The sequence below is a fragment of the Lycorma delicatula genome, chromosome 2 (assembly GCF_047948215.1).
Source record: "Lycorma delicatula isolate Av1 chromosome 2, ASM4794821v1, whole genome shotgun sequence".
Taxonomy (NCBI): Eukaryota; Metazoa; Arthropoda; class Insecta; order Hemiptera; family Fulgoridae; genus Lycorma; species Lycorma delicatula.
Genome location: NC_134456.1, coordinates 138905060 through 138926062, shown reverse-complemented (window position 1 = coordinate 138926062; position 21003 = coordinate 138905060). Strand labels below are relative to the sequence as shown.

Sequence of the window (21003 nt, the reverse complement as noted above, 5' to 3'; positions counted from 1 at the left end):
GGTATCAAGGTTATTGCAAATGTTGATGTTTCTAGACCTCTTTAGTCCAAACAACAGAAAATTTTACAAAACGTTTTGAAGAATGTATGTATATATATATGTGTTTTGGCCTTTATTTTGATTACATCTCTGGATTAGCTCAAAATAAATTCCTCAAAAATGGTTGATAAACTTTTTATATACAGAGCCATTGATGGCATTAAATATTGGATAAAATTAGAAAAATTTTAGTTTTTTACTTTTTGTAGAGTGGAAATAGAAAATTCAGCTTTAGTAGAATAATGTATTTATTAAATTATTTAAAATCCCAGTTTTAAGTCAATCAGATTATGAGGAGGGGATATTCAGAATTATTTCTAAAGAATTTACCTTGTATCTCAAACAGGGGAGGACACCTGTTGCCCCCTGTCTCAGGAAGGCCTGTTGACCAAAAATGTTGTAATTTGACTTTACATCCAGACATGCATCTGGGATATATATCCCAACTTTAACTTGATTTTTGGTCTCATTGGAAAAGAGAGCATCATGGTGTTCATATTTTTTTAGTAAACTGTAGATTTTTTATCCTTATTGAGTAACATAGCACCAAATTAAGTTGACTATTGAAGTAATTGTTTCAATAAAAATAAACTTTTAAGCTCAAACAAAAAGGGAGCTGAATGGGACTCGTACTTAAAATATCAATTTTTTTTAATCTTAAAATTTCAAGAATGAAAATCCAATTCTATTTGTATTTAGCGTTAATGTAAACAAAGCAAGAATATTTTAAAAAAGAGGTATTATGATATCCAACTTAAGAATTAAATTTTTTTTGAATTTTTAATCATTTCTGATACTTTATCAGTTTTCAATGTGTTGCTGTTATTTTTTATTTTTTCTGTTAGCCTCCAGAACCACCATTATTACTTCAGAGGATGAATGAGGATATGTATGAATGTAAATGAAGTGTAGTCTTGTACAGTCTCAGATCAACCATTCCTGAGATGTGTGGTTAATTGAAACCCAACCACCAAAGAACACTGGTATCCACAATCTAGTATTCAAATCTATATAAAGGCAGTTGCCTTTACTAGGATTTGAACCTTGGAACTCTTAACTTTGAAATCAGCTGATTTGCAATGTAGTTTCTCAAAGTATGTAATTTTCTTGTGAAAAATTCCAAGGGTTTGCTTTTATGATCCAAATGTTTAGTTTCCAAGTGTCAAATTAATTTTGATGGCTTCAGGCTTTCATCAGGGAGGACTTGAAAGCAAACAATGCAATGTGGCTTTCCATCCAACGAGGTGAAACCATAATTTAAATTACTGTCATTGTACAATCTTGTCTTTTTACCAATCAATTCACTGGATGTAGAGGCTCACTTTGTTTTTTTTTTACAAATTTATCCATTTTTCATAAGAATTTAATTGAAAAAAAAACAACCACACAAAAAACATTTGGCACACTAAAAACTGAAATCTCAATTATTATTATTATTTTGAATGAAAATGCACTTTTAAAAACTAAATTAAAGGCACCAGACGTACACTTCGCATTCAAAACTAAACTGACATTCTGCAATCCCTTATGTCTCTTTTATACAGCTGACAGCATGACGTATTCAGACATATCATATGTATGTTTGAACATGACACAATCTTACAGCAAATTTTATGCAAGCAGACCAAATTACAAGGAACACATACGTATCAAGTTGAAACCTTAAATTGCTCATGTTTGTACACTTCATACATGCATGTTTATATCCATTGCTATTAACACAACTAAAGAGGTTTCATTGGGTTGGGTTTGGGGGGTTGCAAAGTATTCATTATATATTTTTTTTACTTTTTGGGGATATGGAACTAAACAGGTTGAGAATCATTGGTCAACATGAATCATAAAAGGTGATTCAGAGAAACAGGAAATTTTGTTTGCATTTATAGTCCTGGGTGAGTATCAACACTGAATAATTTATAGAAGCAATCTCATGCCATCTTGTCATTTAGTTATCATGGATATTTGGAGTGGTGTGCATCGTGTTTTGCCATCAAAGCCTTTTATAAAAATTCACATTCTTCACGACAGTGTGAAGATTGCATGTAGATAATTTTGCCACCAGTTGAATTTAGGATGCCATGATCATGTACCATCAGCTCATGCAATTAACACACAGATACATAATTTTACGGAAACAGATTCAGCAATAAAAAAGAACCTCCAGGTGGTTGTGAACTATTCATATGCTAGACAATATAGACATATTCAAGCTGCTGTCATAAGAAGCCTACACAGTTCAATTCACTATCTCTACTGTCACATAGTTCAAGTGTTCAAAGAATACTGTTGAAGGACATTCTTTTCCATCCATACAAGTTGCAGATCATCCAGGAATTGAATCAAATGATTACATAATGTGCTATCAATTCTGTGAACTAATGGTTGTAAAAATACACAAGAACAATGACTATGTTAACAAACTGTGGATGTCTAACAAAGCCTACTTCCACCTTAATGGATTTGTTAATAAATAAAATTTTTGTTTTTTGGGCAGAAGAGAATCCTCCACAACTACACTATTGTCCGCTACATAGTAACAAGGTTATTATGTGGTGTTCTGTGTTTTCATTTGACATAGTATGCCCTTATTTTTTTTAAAACAAGGATCACCTTAAGACTCAGTTACATCAAATTGAAATATGCTGTGCTGAAAAATTTTGTTGTATAAAATTTTTGTTACAGACATTTTCACATATTATTGAAAAAGCTAGATTTCAAAAAGATGGGTAAAAATCACACATGCATTAATATTGATGGTTGCTGTAAGTCAATTGTTTGACTAACAGTATTATTCCAAGAAATGGTGACTCCATGGTCTCCTGATTTGTTGGTGTGCAACTTCTTCTTGCGGGGTCACATCAAAAATAAAAATCAGACCTGTTACAACAAAAAAACTAAAAGCCAGATTTGAACAGAAATTGTTGAAATTGCTGTTGACATACTGCAATGAACTATTCAGAATTTCACCACGAGACTGTAGGAATGTGAACTCAGAGATGGAGCTTAACAGCAAGATGTAATCTTCAAAAAATATATTTTGTGTATGTATCCGTAAATGACATGTTTTTCTTTCTATTTAAATATTCTAAATAAACTTATTTAATATAATTTTTTTTCATAAGAATATCCAATCTCTAAACTTTCCTGCTTATCTGAATCACCTGTACTTATGGGCTCCAAACATTTTTTTGACAGCCCATTTTTGAATCTTATAGACTCATTCTGACTTTTTGAGGGAACACAAAAGTATAATACTACACTTTAGATTAGAATATACATAAGCATAATAAATATTTAATAGTGTAATGTACAATAGTGACTTTTTTTGTGGATAAAAAATATTACCTAGATAACTAAATTTTAATACCACTTTTGAGCAGAAAATATTCAAAGTATAATGAATAAGTACCTTACCAGTCTATTAACTATAATAAACGCAACTGAGCGAAACAAACAAATGTTAAAAATTGAACATTCTGAATAGAAATAAAATAACAATAAAAAATAACAACATTTATAATTACCTCCAGTATCTGGACAATGGAAATTTGGATCTAGTCCCTTAGTACACATCTTATTTATTTTTTCAACTTGTCCATTAGTAACATAATCTAACAGCCTTCTCAGATTAGTACGTGTATGAAGTGCTTTCAATTGTTTTTCATCTAAATTGAGCATCTTATAAACCCTTTTCTTATATTTCAGCTATAATAAAATGAAAAAAGATACATCTTTAAAAAAGAACAGACAAAACAATATATTGATCATATAATTACAAAAATTATTAAATATTTTCATATGTTATCAGTTTGAAAGGATATTGAGTGATTATAACATGTTAAAATTCTTATAAATATAAATCTTATATCTCATAAATATATTCTTTTAAAATAAGTAAATTATATTTATAAATAATTTCTCAAACATGATACCACTGATATGTTAAATAAATAAATTAACAATTAATGAAATCCACCTTACCAGCACATGCTGGTAAGGTGGATTTCATTAATTATTAATTTTTTTATAATTAATAACTCTGATTCTATTATGAAATTTACAAGAACTAATAAAAATTTATAAAAAATTAAGAAGTGAGATTACAATTATAAAATCAATAAAAAACATTATATAAGAATTAATTACTTCAACTATTTACAAAAAGAAACTGACTTATACTTTTAACAATGAATAATGACATCTTGTTCCTGAATACTCACTGAACAACTTCTTGCACTTAACCACAGAACTGAACACTGTTGCACTTATATCACAAAACAGATTACACATACACACACACATACAGTGACTCTTCACTCATATTCTGTAATTGTTATAACACATACAATCACTTTGACTATAAATTGAACACCTCTTCATTTGCTGGCCTTCAGCAGTATTTACATTCTCAGGCCTAGAGCTTTTCCTGACATAACAGAGGAAAATCAATTAATTACCTTATTCATTCAAACCCTAATGATTTCAAAACAACACCTACTGTTTCAACTATTTTTTTCCAGAATTCTCTTGATTTCAAACATTCTACACTATTCTAAAGATTCTTTCCATTATTTCTCATTGTTGTTATTTATTGATTTTTTCTTCTAACATTTATTTGTTAGTCAACATTCTTCTTCATTCTCTCTCTCTCTCTCTCTCTCTTTCTTTCTCTTTCTCAGTCTTGCACTTTCCATTTCTTGAAACTTCTCATCACAATATATTATATATATATATATAATTGCACAATTATTCATTACAATATAAAGATCATGTTAGAAATGGATAAATACTATCACATAAACAGATAAAAGTTTTTATTCCAGAGACTAACTGTTCTCGGATGACACTTTAGTACTTACAATAAATTTTATTTTAATATGCAAAGGTGAAACAGAAATTATATAACCCATAATGTAATAATAAATTATTACATTATTAAAGTAACATTTAATATTTAACTTCACTAAAATAATGATAAGCACATTGAGAAGCATATGGAGATTTTGAACATATATTTTGTGTTCAAAATCTCCATCTTTAGCTACACACAGGTTTCTTTAAGTTGATTATTACCATTTTAATGATTTTAACTGATGCAGGATATTTCAACATCAACATTCTGTTTGAATAGTTTAAGAAAAGAAACTTTTTTCTATAAACATTTTCTTTTTAAATCTTTCTTTTTAAATATCAAAGGAAAAGATTTGAGGGAGATATGTGGGATAATCCTGGAACCCAAATTCCAGATTTTGGAAGATTGAAAACTGCCAAAAAATTGTTTATTTCTATCCATTGAATAAGATGGAGAAAACTGAATTTTCGTAATAATCAATTAAATTTTCCAGTACATTTCTTAAAGAATGAATTATATACAAAAACAGGCTACATTCACTAACTGAGAACAATATTGCTTTTGCTACAGAAAAATCATCATGTACCATTTAAAGGCCAAACTACTTGCTGCAGTATATTATATAATTATTGAACATTAATTTTTCAAAATGTTTTTGATTTTTAGTTTCATTTTAATGTTTTAATACATTACTAAATATATATTATTATAATTTAATTATTTTAATAATAGCTTTTTTCAGTGCTGTTAAATAAATGATATTTAAATTATCTTTTCATTTCATAACTAACATGTTCATTTAGTATAATCCATCAAGGGAAAAACAAATAGATAAGTTTGCTACTTAACCCCTTTTTAGTATATAAATTTTTGTCATCATAACAAAAATACCTTTATATCTTTCTTTGTTTGATTTACATATCTGTTTGGACTGGTATTACAAAAAAAAAAAAAAAAAAAAAAAAAAAAAAAAAAAAAAAAAAACATTATTTATTAACAGATTACCACTAAATAAATTAAAAAAATTATTTTTAGAAATTAAAGACTATAAAAAAAAATCTGTAAAATTGATAAAATATGACTAAACCCCACTTTCCCCTAAACCCTTCAATTATGATCTGTTGTTATAGTTTCCATAGAAAATATTCACCAAGCTCTCTCTTTTACAAAATTACCTATCAAACACACACCTTATGGGAATATAATTGAACCGACCAGGTAAAAAAATCCAATAATAATTGCAATATATTCTTGACAGAACTCCTTTGATTTTTTTTATCTGTAGTATTATTATTATTATTATTATTATTATTAACAAAGTGATTTTTTAAACACATTTTGACAGAAATACATGAAAAATTGAATAAATTATTTTTGAATTTATACATTTTTAATAAAACAATAATGTTTACTCCTATTTTCTCCAACCAGTTTTCCAGCTACTGCCAGGTCTGGGTGTGTGTGTGTATAGGCAAATGCAATTACCGCTACTGGCTTGCCAGGCCTGATGTGGCTGCAGGCGTAGTACAATGTAAGTGTAACTGTACCGGTAAACATGTAGTCTGGAACAGACTCAGGTTAACCACTCGTGAAACATATGGTTAATCGAAACCCAACCACCAAATAATACTGGTATCCACAGTCTAGCGTTCAAATCCATATAAAATCTTTACAAGGACCCAAACTTTAGAACTCTTGATTTCAAAAATCATCTGATCTTGCATCGACAATAATAATGTTTATATTATTACATTTCATTCTTATTTAACAATAAAATAATTAAATTATAAAAAGTATACCTCCAGGTATCCGACAGGCCCATTAAATGGGTAATCACCAAGCCTACGTTCTTCATCCAAAAATTTGCCTGCCTTGCCATTGACTGGAGGGCAAAACAGGCCATAGTTGAAACTCTCTTTAAGTTCCTGAAACAAGATTCAATCATTCAAAACATGTAATCCAATAAACAATACTTAAAACAAAATTATTTTTAAAAAATAACACAATTTAGTACCAGAAGCACAAAATAAAATATATTTAACCGAACATGTTATGCACAGTTATACATAAATATACGAAAGATTTACAGAAATAAATTCAGTAATAGGTACTTCAATATTTATTCCAACTGACTTGTCCCCTGCAACAAGTAACTAATATGAACAGAACATGGCAGAGGTGGTATCAGTATAAATTTTATCCAATTTAATGCACTGGTATTTAATAGAGTGCTTCCACTATGTGATGTCCATTACCTGTTCCGATTTCTATGTTTATATTTATGAATGCGCAATCTTTGCTAAAAAAAAATCCACCTCTATTGATACACACAAAAGAACTGTTTTCATGTAACTCAACACAATAGTTCTTCAGCTTATGAGAAAGGAACTTATCAAGCTTATGCTAACACTTTTTAATAAATTAATTACAAAAACCATTTAAAAAATCATTCTATCAATTTATCTAAAATGTAATTAATTTAACAGAAACAATATTTCTCAATGATTTTTTAAAAAAATACTAATTAAAGTTTTGTTAAATGCTAATTTTTATTTTTTTTATTTTATGTTTTTATTTCATTAACTTGTTTTTATAAAAATGAACTCAATTTTTTTTATTTTATTTTTTTTTTATATTTAGCATCTTCTTGAATTCACTTGTATAATTATTTCATGCGTTTATATTACAAATAATTAACATATATTAATCAGATATCTTTTATATAATTAACTGTACTTCGTAATGCTTTGCTGATCAAGGTTTTATCATGGTCTTCCTTCATCTATCAAGGCAAATGCTAGCTAGGGCAGTTCTTTTTTTATCTATGGAATAGCATATCTCTATATAATGTATTATCATGGCCTACCAGAATAAAAAATTTAATTTACTTATAAGTAGAGTAACTAGCTGCTAACCCAGTAGATGGATGATCAGGAGAGAAAAATCCACCATAGCATTAATGATGTCAAAGTTATGTATTTCAAACAGTTATGAATAGTTTTATGCACAGTTTGCATGAATCCATTAAGAACCATACAATTTTCAATCAATATGTAAAATAAAGAACTCCCATATACATACACTCTTTAAAAAGATTTTATAATATTAGTCCTGTATAAGTGGTGCATAAAATGACAATTTTTGGTAACCCAGGCATTACAGTGTATGACAAAGTCAATGTTTTACAGACAGCCAGTCACTCAGAGTTTGAAAAACACAAAGGACTTTTTAAATATAGTAATTAAAAAAATTAGTTCTAAAAATTCTGAATCAGAAATAATTCTGTGCTGCAATAATAAGTGCTGCAAAGCCACAGTTAATATATATATATATATATATATATATTTATGTATATATATATATATATATATATATATATATATATATATATATATATATTATGTATATATATATATATATATATATATATATATATATATATATATATGATGCTCTAATAGAAAATTATCCTTATCAAAGGCTTCAATTTAAAAACTTATAATTAAATGAAGAAAAACAAGAACCTAATTTTTGCAATCAGTAGGAATAATGAAGAATGATGAAATATAAATAGATACAATTATTCTTATTGGAATCCAGAAAAATACACCCTTTTCTTTCAGATAAATTCTTAATAGCACACTCATATATCACATCAGGACAGATATGCTACATCACACTTAAAAAAGCTGGCAAAGTTTTTCCTGTCTTTCCCAGCTACAACAGTCAAGTCATACAATACCTTGCATAGCTTTTTCATTGCTGAACCTTTCTGGCAAAGTAAGAAAGCTTTTGCAATGAAAAATGATTAAATGTCTTAATTTTTAAAAGTCTTATTAAGTCTATAAAGCAGTCATTAAAAGCTTCATTTTTATTTTCATAATAAATATTTAAATATAAGTAACAAAAAAAAATTTCCAAATTTTTTAAAATTCTGACATCCCTCCACATCAATGCGACTTTATTGATTACAATAATTACCAAAATAGGATTTAAATATCAAAATTTCCAATTTCAAATAAAGAAATCTTTGATTTTGGAATTTCCCTTACTCTGTGGGGACAATTTAGTAAACATTTTTTTTTTTATTAAAGAAGTGATGCTTAACAAAAAAAAATTAATAAATTTAACAGAATAATTATTTAAAAATATTGAAAAAATAGATTATAACTTTTATGATAGTAATGAAAACGTTTACTTCTTATTTTGTGTCCAGGGTATACTAGAAGCCAAAACTACTTAAATTTTAATTACCTTTACGTGACAACAATAATTTTTTTTTAATAATAAAAATTAATAGAGTTAGACTCAAAAAACAAAAAAACAAATTATATTTTGTAAGGGGTGGAGAAAAAAATGTTTCAAAGAATTTTCTAAAAATATTCATATGTAGATTAAGCTTAACAAATTTGCTTCAGTAAAGTTTTCTCTAAATCTAACACTTCCTCCAATAAAGGCTAAAACAGGATGTAAACAATTTCAAAAGGTTTTCCTGTATTTAAGGTATGGGGTTTATAATTTTGGATAATTATAAACCCCAGACTTTTTATCAACCGAGTTTTTATGAAAAAATGTCTATAATTGTAGACTTTTTTGATAGCCCTAAATATTATGTATAAATGTAAAATACCAAAAACTAATTTTTTTAATATCAAAAATGAAGGGAGGTAGAACAAAAAACATATATTTCAATTTTAAGAGGTGGAAGTTGATTGTTTTAAAAATATTTTTTTGGTTTATTTATACACGCAAGGTTTTCCAAAGTTTTTTCTAAAGTGCCTCTGAAAAAAATTGAAACTGGTTCTTTCACATTATCCCCCACCCGTTAAAAAATTTTGAAAAAAATTAATATGATCAATGTCGCATATATAGAAATATTTGAGCCAAATATGAAGGAATGAGAAGATGCTGGACACCGCAAAATCGATAACTGGAAATTAATATAGTAAGTATAACTTATCTAATTACTGTGTTTTGGTGATTTATATTTGGTATAATATTAAATTTTATTAACATAGTGTTCAATATATTAATGAATTATTTGAATTTTCAAAAAGAAAATTTTATATATAAACTACTGGACAGCAAAGTTACATATATTCTTAAAATATCATTCAAAATTTCACAAAGAAAACATTTCAGAAAAATGACAAATACTTAAAGTTATTTAAAACTTAAAAATATTACTTAAATAGATAAGATATTACTTAAAGATATTTTAATGTAATAAATAAAGAATTTATTACCAACTGAAGATGCAGGATACTGCAAATACCGGTTATTGGAAATTAATACGATAAATTTAACATATCTAATTACTGTGTTTTGGAGGTTTATATTTCATATAATTATATGTTTTTTTTTTTTTGTTTTTTGATTTAGATCGACTAATTAGGACTCTAAATCAAAAAAAATTTGCAGTAAAACCAAATACCCCATTTTTGACATGATCATCACAAATTACCCTTTGAATAATGAGGTGAAATTTTAAAAAGTAAAAAGGAACTGCCCCAGCATTTGGCTAGATGAATCAAGGGGAAAAGAAGTCAATATCACAGAGAAAGTAAATAAAACAGAAATTGCATCCAACATGTTCAATTATAACAGAAATCATAGTAGCAACAGTTACCTGTTACGTAATTTTTCAACTTTCTCTCTTTTTCTGTTTAGCCTCCTGAACCACCATAAGAAATAACTTCAGATAAATGAGAATGATATGTATGAATGTAAATGGAGTGTAGTCTGTTGTACAGTCTCAGGTCAACCATTCCTGAGATGTGTGGTTAATTGAAACCCAACCATCAAAGAACACTGGTATCCATGATCTAGTTTTCAGATCCATATAAAAGTAACAGAGTCTTTACGAGAATTTGAACCTTAAGAACTCTCGACTTTGAAATCAGCTGATTTGATCTAGTTCATCACTAGACCAACCCGGTGGGTTAAGTAATTTTTCAACTGGGAACATCTAACTGATTTAAATGTTACAATTTAATTTTTTTCACATCCTTGCACCTTACAAGATACTATTATCTGAGATGTTTCAAATTCTGCAGAGTTATTATATTTTACAACAGTGCAGTTTACCATTTTAACGATTTTTTTAAGTCTCTTTAAAAAATTACATGATAAAAAAATCTGTTGTTTAAATTTATATAAATTAATAGATTGAGTTATACCAGTAGGATTATTTTTCATGGGTAATAAGTTGTACACAAGAAAATTGATTTTTTGTTATTCTACTTAGTTTTAAATAGATGTATATCAACCTTAATGAACTAAATAATTAATAACTTATTTTACTAAACGTTAGGCTTCTATGTATAATTGGTGTGTGATTCACATCAGACTTTTTCTTTTTTTTATATTTTAACTTTTGATTTACTTTTATGTTAGTATTACTATTTAATTAATACTAACAGCATTAACTACAAGGATCATTAACCGTTTTGCCAAAGAATACATCAGGTTATTATGCCTTGATGCAGAGTAATGGTGTAATAATAAGTTGCACAGTAGACTTGCATTCAATTTTTAATACAGTATAATTACATATCCATTCATAGAATAAAATTTTTAACAATACCATCCCTTCTTTTTATATAGTCTCTAAAATGCAGCAAGGTCCACCTGTGATCCAAGTGAGCTACTGTCACTCCAATCTGAGATCACAACAATCTCAAATGACCCAATGCCAGTTGCATTCTGGGATCCTATTTTCTGAGGTAGGCCTCAAGGGCCGACACTACTTTAGGACTTATAATATAAATATTGTATTATTTTTTATAATATAAATTATAAAAAAAATATTGTACTACGAACTCCAAACAGCATGACATCAACCCCAACTTATTTTTCATTTCAGCCAACTATGGATCATGTGTAACACGTGTCTTAGCTCTCCTTTTATTGCCAGTCCTTTTTATCACTCAATGATATTTTCAAGAATTTTTAAGTTACCCTTCTGTGACTTCTCTTAATTTTTTTTCTGAAAATTTTTTTAACTTCCAATTTTGTAAGTCTGTTATTTCTCCTCCAGCTTTGTTTAAGTCTTTCTTAATTTAAACACAACACATACTTTTAATATTTCTTCTTTCTAGATGAAAGAGCATTTTCTTTGAAATTCTCATCGTTAAAATGCGGTCAACAAAAGCCAATCTTCTCATACATAATTTCTGTTATTTCTTTAAATTTCTGGTACAGTATTTTGTAGCGGTGAAGTTTATGTATATTAAATGTGTCATCCTTTATAGGACCAAATATTTTCTTTCTTGTAAAAGTCCCATGTTGATCATTCTCAATTATTTTTCAGCGTACAATGAATGGGTTCTGACAATGCACTGTATTCAAATGCCAAAATTTTGTATTTACCTCCCATTATTTTATTGAATATACATATTTTCCTTTACTGATTAACATTTATATTAATTGGACAAAATAACTAAATTTAGTAACAGCGGTGGTGGTTGATCTAAAATTGCTATTGTGTCTAGAAACCTTTGCATTAAATAAGTGAGTGGGAAGGAGGTTATTTCTATGAGATGTGAATAAATACAAGCAAATGATTTCTGAATGTGTATCAAATTGTTGTTATTAGATATAATGTGGTTAGACTATCTCTATTTTGGCACATTAGTTTCAGTTTAAGGTCATCATGTATCATCAAAATTACACAGAATTAAATGAATTTGGGCCTTCTAATGGAACTTTGATTATAACAACATTATTTAATACAACCGTAAAAAATCTTTAATTGTTTTATTTCAGTTCATATTTACTTTAATAATGCTGAACATTTATTATTTTATTATTATTATTTATATTTTTCTTTTGGTAATTCACTTTTAAGAACCGAAGGATGTAAGTTTTTTATAATAAAACGCTTTAAACTTAGCATCATAATTTTTTTTTAATACACACCATCTTGTTTGAGATAAAACCTAGTGTATGTTTATGAGTTACTGGATAGGTTTTTAACAATTTACTTATGCTCCGTTTATTACAGAAGTATTTTTACATTAATTTTGAATGTTATAAAAAAATATGTATATTAAACATTAAATCTCAGATAGCATTATTAGATGTTAGCTTGTTAAAGCGAATTAGTGTTAAGTATTATACCATAATTAACAAAATAAATAAAGCTTTTATTCTGATCTGTACATAATAATACATTATATAAATTACTTCAGGTACTGACTGCTACATATGTTACTCCATGGGAAAAAATTAACTGCCCCAGTATTTTCCGAGACGGTTCATGGTTAAACTTTGATCAGAACAGCATTACAAAACATATAATTAATTATAAAATAAAATGAACAACAGTTGTGATTAAAATCTGTATTAACCATTTAAAATATACACATAAAATAATACTAAAGCAAATGCATTAAGATATAATTATAAAAAATAAAAGGCATTAATGAAAATGGTTTCACACATATTTATGTCACAGTGAACAGGGTGCGATAAATTCAATTTTTTTTATTATTACTTAAAAATCATTGACAAAGTAATATTCTTTCAGTAAAAGAAAATCTTTTAATTGTACTTTTTTTAAATGTTTCAGAAATTTATTAAAAGTGGCAATGGAAGCGTAATAAAGCCCTTTCACATAAACACTTTCACTTTCGACCTGCGTCGAGATTCAAAAAATTAGTCCTGTTTTCTGGTTTGGTAGAGTTCTGTTATTTTTTTCAAAAATAAGTGACTATTCTTTTTATCAAAGATTGCACATTCATAAATATATGCATGTTTAATTTTCTGAATATTGGTTTACTGAATAAACCAATTATTATTGGTTGGTTAATCCATAAGTATGGTTCATACTTATGGATGCCAAACAATAATCTGACAGCCCATTTTTGTACCTTGATCGTTAATTTTGTCTTTTTGAGGCACTCACGAGATCTCAAGAGTGCAAAGAAATGAGATTATAATTTTAATGGGAATGTATGTAAGCATAATAAATATTTAATAATGATGACAACCTAAGTGTTTCATGAAGGTGTTTAAAAGCAATCTCAACTCTTCTGTAAATTGTGGTTTGAAATTAGTTTGTACAATAATGTTGAATGGAGTTTTATATAATTTATGCTAAATATCAGTTATTTCTACTATTATAATAGAAAATCATATCTATGTTAATTTAATATATCACATTTAAATAATAATATGCGTGTTTTATAAATAAATAAATTTTAAATCAAAATTAAAATTCAAAAAGAAATATACACTCATAAATAATTAAAAATAATAACCTGTTAATATTATCAAAACTATATTTCAATTTATTTTAATACTTAATAGTTATCCATTAATGAGAATGGAAGGTAGTTAAAAGTACTTTATATGATTCTTTCCATAAGTTATCTGTATAACTGAATTGTTTTCTAACATTTATTTTATTGAAGGTGCGTGGAAGATCTCTAAAAAATAAGGTTATTGTGACACACTACCGACATTAGAATCCTGCAAAATAAAATTTTATATGGTGATTTGAAGCTTGGTGCTATTTGTTTTACAATTTCAAATTTCCTCTTTAACCTTTAAACCTTTAGAATACAGCAGCATCTTTCAACCTGGGACTCATGGTATTATGAAGGGGGGTCGTGAAATTAGCCTACAACTTTATATGTAAATAATAATGAAATCATATAAGAATAAATCATTTATTATAAACATTATACTTACATTTATAAGTACATACATAAAGAATTTAAATTATTGAGACTGTTGAGTTTGTTTTTCATTTAAAAGTTTCTCCATATGCAGATCTATGTTAGAAACAAACAAAAGCAAATTGTTTTCAAGTGATGAAGACGATTCCTAAACTTATTTTTGGTGAAACCATAGACGAAAAACCCTTTTCACATAGGTAATACGCAGTAAAAGTGAAAAATGTAATATAGTGATTGAAAATGTATGTAGTGATTGTGCAAAGGCAATAACAGGAAAGAACAGTGGATTTCTGAAAAAATTAAAACATTATCTTATTCCAAGGGTGGAATGGACACACTGCCATATATATTTATATTTTCAATGCTTCTGTGGCTAAATTTCCATATTTATTTTGACAAACAAGCCAAAATGTATCTAACTCTTCAAATTTGAATTGTAGTTGTAACATAACATCAGCAGACATTTCGATGAGCTGGTCGTGAATCTCAACTGTTAACTTGGAAACTGCAACAACATTTTCACTAAATGGATACAATACTAATCTCTTTGAGAAATCATTTATCTTCTAGGAAATACTTCGCAAACAGAATTTTTAGCTCACGCAAATGCACCTTCATGCTATTCAAACTGCAGTGAATAAGTGTCTACTTCATCCAAATTATTCTCAATATAGTCAGAAGTAAGTGGAAACAAATCAAAATTTTTGCTTTGAAGGCGAATAACCCAGTTATCAAATTTCTTAATGAAAACATGAATTTAGTCTGTCAATAATTAAATGTTTTTATCACGTCATTGTAAATTCACATTCAAGTCATTTAAATGCAAAAATACATCAGCTAAGTAAGCCAACAGCAACATATATTCATTTTTCAGTAAAAACATTGAGAATGGCGTTAATCTATCCTCTCTTTTTTTTCTGTTTAACCTCTGGAATCACCCATAAGGTATTACTTTAGAGAATGAATAAGAATGATATGTATAAATGTAAATGAAGTGTAATCTTGTACAGTCTCAGGTCGACCATTCCTGAGATGTGTGGTTAATTGAAACTCAACGACCCAAAGAACACCGGTATCCACAATGTAGTATTCAAATCCCATTTGTTTATCCTGGAAAATATCATTAATTCATCTTGTAATTCCAATAACTGGGTTACACTTTCCCCCATGATAACCATCTGACTTCTGTATGGAAAAGGAGATTTTTTCTTTTCAACCATTTCATCGCATAGTTTAGCAAACAGCCTATTCTGTAATGGTCGATTTTTAATAAAATTAACAAATTTTACAGCTTTACAAAGAATTTGTTTGAGATTTTCCAGAATACGTTTTGTAGCAAGGGCATGTCTCTGGGGGGCAGTGTGTCCATTCCACCCTTGGAATAAGATAATGTTTTAATTTTTTCAGAAATCCACTGTTCTTTCCTGTTATTGCCTTTGCACAATCACTACATACATTTTCAATCACTATATTACATTTTTCACTTCCAATATATTTTGTTCAATCTATGTTATAGTTTTTAGTAGCTTCATAAAAGACATCAAATGACACTGTCCTGTTGTATGACCAGGTACTGATTTGTAAAACAACATATTTTCTTTGACTGATCAGTTCCTATCGCATTCGTATCTCAGAAGACATAAGAACTCAAAAATGTTTGCCACATCTGTTGATTCAACCAACTGAATACTAAAAAATTCACTTGAACTTGCTGAATTATCTGATCGCGAACATCGGCAGCCATGTCATCGGTTGCCTTGATACTGTGTCATTAGAAAGTGGAATTTTTTTCTATTTTTTTCCTTCTACGCCTATTAAAACACTGATCATACCAATTGCAGCAAGCAGTATGAGATTTTCTGCAATTGTATGGGTTTTTGAATACCTTAGCTACTATTAATGCTACAACATAAGATGCTTCAAGTGTACTTTTATCTGTATGGCTTGATTTACAAATAGAAGCATGTTGATTTCTCAAAGTAGGTAATTTTCAATCAAAAAATCCCAAGGGTTTGCTTTTATTATCCTAATGTTTAGTTTCCAAGTTTAGAATTAATTTTAGTGGCTTCAGCTTTCATCAGAAAGAACTTGAAAAAACAACACACTGTGGCTTTCCATCCAATGAGATAAAACCATAATTTAAATAACTGTCATTGTACAGTTTTGGTATTTTGGCATCGAGTCCCGGTTAGCTGAGATATTTGTTAAAATGAGATGGATGTATGGAGAACTCTGTGTGGTGTGGTAGGATGTAGGATTTGACCTCGCTCCTGAAAGTGGGCCAGAGCAGAGGGTGATAGGGTATTTTTCATTAAAGACTTATTAAATTTGTGAATCTGTTTCTTGATTTTTAAGAAAATCCAGACTTTTTTTAAGTAATCGGCACTTTTGGGTAAGCTGAACTGTAGGACAAAATTGTCATTGTTGCGATCAACACTTGTTTTGTTGGTATGAGGATAGTATTTTTGGTGTTTAAATACTCAATCAAGTAATGATCTGAGTGCACAGTCTAACTTAAGTTAGATGTAGTTAGAATGTTTGTGTGAAACCTTTGGTGTTAGATGAAGGTGGGAGGATCCCATTTCCGTGAATAGGTTAATTTGATAGTTGAGGGTTGAATTAGTTGATGACTGTGGTTGGAAGAGGCCATACAAAGGCGACAGTAAGTTGTGTAAATACAATGATGGAAATGTCTGCAAGGCATCTGCATCGGTGACATCCCGATAGAGGCCAAACTGATTACTGTGTTTTGTTATCAAGTTTACAGGCTCTAAACCTCTGGTAAAGCCTATCAGGGCTACAAACAGAGGGGGGACGGCGATTGGGATCATCACAAGACATCATCTTCTCCTACAAGGGTCAGGATGTCATTGTACAGTCTTGTCTTTTAAACAATCAATTCAATGGATCTAGGATAACTCACTTTGTTTTTTTAGAAATTTATCCATTCTTCATAAGAAAAAAAACAGTTACATCATTTGTCCACACACTAAAAAAACCAAAGCCTCAATTATTATTATTTTCAGTGAAACTATACTTTTAAAAACTTAAATTTTAAAAGCACCAGATTGCACACCACCACCACCAGATGCACACTTCCCATTCGAAACAAAGTCAGTTTAGTTTCAAATGCGAACGTGTTTAGTTTCAAATGTAGAATGTCAGTGTTCAGCAAACTCTTACTCTTTTATACTGCTGAGAGTACGACATATTCAAATGTATCATATGCAAGTTCAAACATGACCCTCTTACAGCAAATATTATGCAAGTAGACCAAATTACAAGGAACATGAACATCAAGTTGGATCCTGTAAATTGTTCATGTTTGTACTCTTCATAAATGAATGTTCATATCCGCCACTATCAATGCAGCTAAATAGTTTTAACTAGGTTTCATTAAGTTGGGGTGGGTGTGTCGTCGTGAAATATTAATTTTTTTTTTTTAATTTTTAGAGGGTTGTGGAGCTAAAAAGGTTGAGAACCACTGGTATAGAGCAAGGACCCTATTACTTCACTTCAACCATAAGTCAACCATAATTTCAGTCAAATCTTTATTTGTAGTTAATACTGAGTGTTTAAAGCATTTAATTAAATCAGTAAGCTAAAAAGAGATTAAAAATTATTATTGTATAGTCACTATTTCCATTATTATATTACTCATTTAACTAAGTTATTGTCCTTCAAATCCAAAAAATTGTTTTTTCATCACCAAATTTTTCTGTTTTATGCTGAATATCATAAAAACTTCAGAGATACAGTTCTGAAACCTGTTTTATTCGATTTTTCTGGTCAAAAAAGAAACAAGTTTACAAATTAAATAACGCCTTAAAGATCTCAGTATGACCTCACTTTACTGGGGGAAACTGAAATCCGAGCGAAATGTTTTGCTAGCTGTACCTCAATAACAAACGTTTTCGAATATATGTTTTAATACGCGTAATTTTTTTCCTTATTTCAAGCTCTAGGATCAGTTCCCAAATTATATTTCTTTCTCCCTGAATCACTCTGTAGATTAAAAATACTGAAATCTATTGCAAAAGGACTCTTTGACATGGTATCCAACCCAACCTAATACACAATTATTATTTAAAAATTTTCAACATGGTTTTATGAAAAATTAGTCTATTGACATAGTATCGTTACCATGAAAATGCCACCTCCAACCTGTTGTGTAAAAGATAAAAATAATTTAACTTTGTTGATAAAAAAAATCCATTTTTAACTACCTGTGATATCAGTAAGAGCACTGATTTAGTTCCACATTTTTTACTGAGGAAAAAACTTAGCAGCTGTGATATCAGAGAAGCTGCTCAGAGTTGGCCAAAATCATACCAAAAAAGTACACACAGTTTCTTAAACTTTCATTTTTTAATAAAAATGTACAATTTAAGATCCCACTTCAATAGAACATGGACTGGACAAAAAAGTGTCTTCAATCCCTTGCTTTTCTTATTGTTTATTAATGATCTGCCTCAAAATCTTAAACTATTCATTGTTATCTTAACTGTATTAAATCTAAGATAGCTATTTAATTAAAAGGAATTGAAAATTCTTTATTAGCAGTTAAAAAAATGTCTCACTAGATGGATTGTAACCATGTAACTTTAAATGTGGATAAAATGATTGAATTGTGCTTCTCAAGTAGCACTATTAATCACTCGAATAAAATTCCCATTAATGTAACAATAGTACTACTGCTCTCCTTATCACAAAATTTTTAGGAGTTGTACTAGATAACAAAATGTCTTGGGTGATCAAATTGATTACACTTTTAATAAAATTAAACCATACTGTTTTATTTTGAAGCACATTAATAAAAACTTAAATTTGGCATTATTATTAAATATTTACGTAAACTTACTTATATTACCATTTGAAATATAATATCACCTTTTGGGCCACAAAAAAGACAGAACAAATTTTCAAAACTAAAAATTGGGCAGTCTGATATTTGTTTGGCATCCATAAGATGAATCATGTAGACCGATATTTAGAAAACTAAAAATGATAACTTATCCTTTTATTTATATTTATGAAAGTGCAATTTTTGCTAAAAATAATGATCATTTATTTTTAAAAAAAGTAACAATATCCACCTCTATCAGAAACAAGAAAAGAACTGTTTTCATGTAACTTCGGCTTACGAGAAACGTTATTATGCTTCCATTGTCATTTTTAATGAATTATTGAACAATTTATAAATCTTCCAAGCAATTTATTTTCAGTGCAATTAAATGATTTTCTTTCAAGAAACAATATTACTCTATTGAAGAATCTTTGAGTAACATTTTCAAAAATTTTAAAAAAACCCGAAGTACAAAAATATGTCCTCAAATAATTTTTATTAATCCTTTAGAATTCTTGTCACATAACATATCTTACTTTTTTTTTAATCCATTTTGAAATGAATTTAGTCCTCTAATAAATCAATACCATCAATGTTTTTTAATCATTCATCATTTTTACTAAGGAAACAATGCTGTTACCAAATATATATATATAACAATACCTTCCATATTTGACTTTCAAAGGCAAGTCAGCCTTGGGTGGGAATAAATTCCCAGATAGATTTAAACAAAAGACAGACAAACGACAAAATACAACGAAGAGGGTGTTTACGGATGAAGAAAAGAAAGCAAGATCTGAACGGATGAAGAAATACTGGGCAGCTCGGAAGAGTAAAATAACACGCTTTTCTCAGAAAAGATCCAACTAAAATTGACTTAAGTGGTCCCATGTTGGCCGTAAAAGCATAATAATAATAATAATAATATAACAATACATCTATATAAACTTTAGTGTATGCGTTAAACAGAGTACAGATATATACAAGACATAGTAAATAGTAGTACAAATACACCAAAGGAAAAACACAAAGCAGAATGTTAAAAAGCTGCTGCTGTTATTACTCTGCTTTTAAAGCAGAGCAATTTAAATGACAGTATAATTCTTTTGTCAAAAAAAGTAATTATTCCCCCTACACAGAGAAACCTCAAAGAGAAATAAATAGCATCAACAAATTTAGTTTACAAACCACATTCATTTGACCTGTCATTTGCACCATGTGAGTTTGAAATGACCATGTGAGTTTGAAATATATTTTAACAAATATATTTATTTCTCAGAAATGGTCGACCTGAAACTGTACAAGACTACACTTCATTTACACTCATACATATCATCCTCATTCATCCTCTTAAGTAATACCTGACTATGATTTCCGAAGGCTAAACAGGATTAAAATAAAATCCTGGATTAAATATATTTAATTATTAATTGAAAATAATGCATGTCACAATAACACTTCAATAATTTATGCTTTTATATTAAAATAAAAAATAAACTTATAATAAACTATATATATATAAATATCAAAAAACAACAACTTAACCACCAAACATAGGTAACAGAAAAACCAAAAAATTAATA

General features: G+C 28.5%; 1 protein-coding gene across 2 annotated transcripts in view; it reads right to left on the bottom strand.

Moving 5' to 3' along the window:
- The window catches only part of LOC142319254 (SH3 and multiple ankyrin repeat domains protein 3-like), a 551207-nt gene that overhangs the window by 76620 nt on the left and 453584 nt on the right, over positions 1–21003 (bottom strand). For both annotated transcript variants that reach the window (XM_075356300.1, XM_075356302.1), the window contains exons 3-4: positions 6691–6816; positions 3564–3744 (exon numbers count right to left, since the gene is read on the bottom strand). In XM_075356300.1, coding sequence (XP_075212415.1) covers positions 3564–3744; positions 6691–6816 — 307 coding nt within the window. The remainder of the gene's footprint in view (positions 1–3563; positions 3745–6690; positions 6817–21003) is intronic.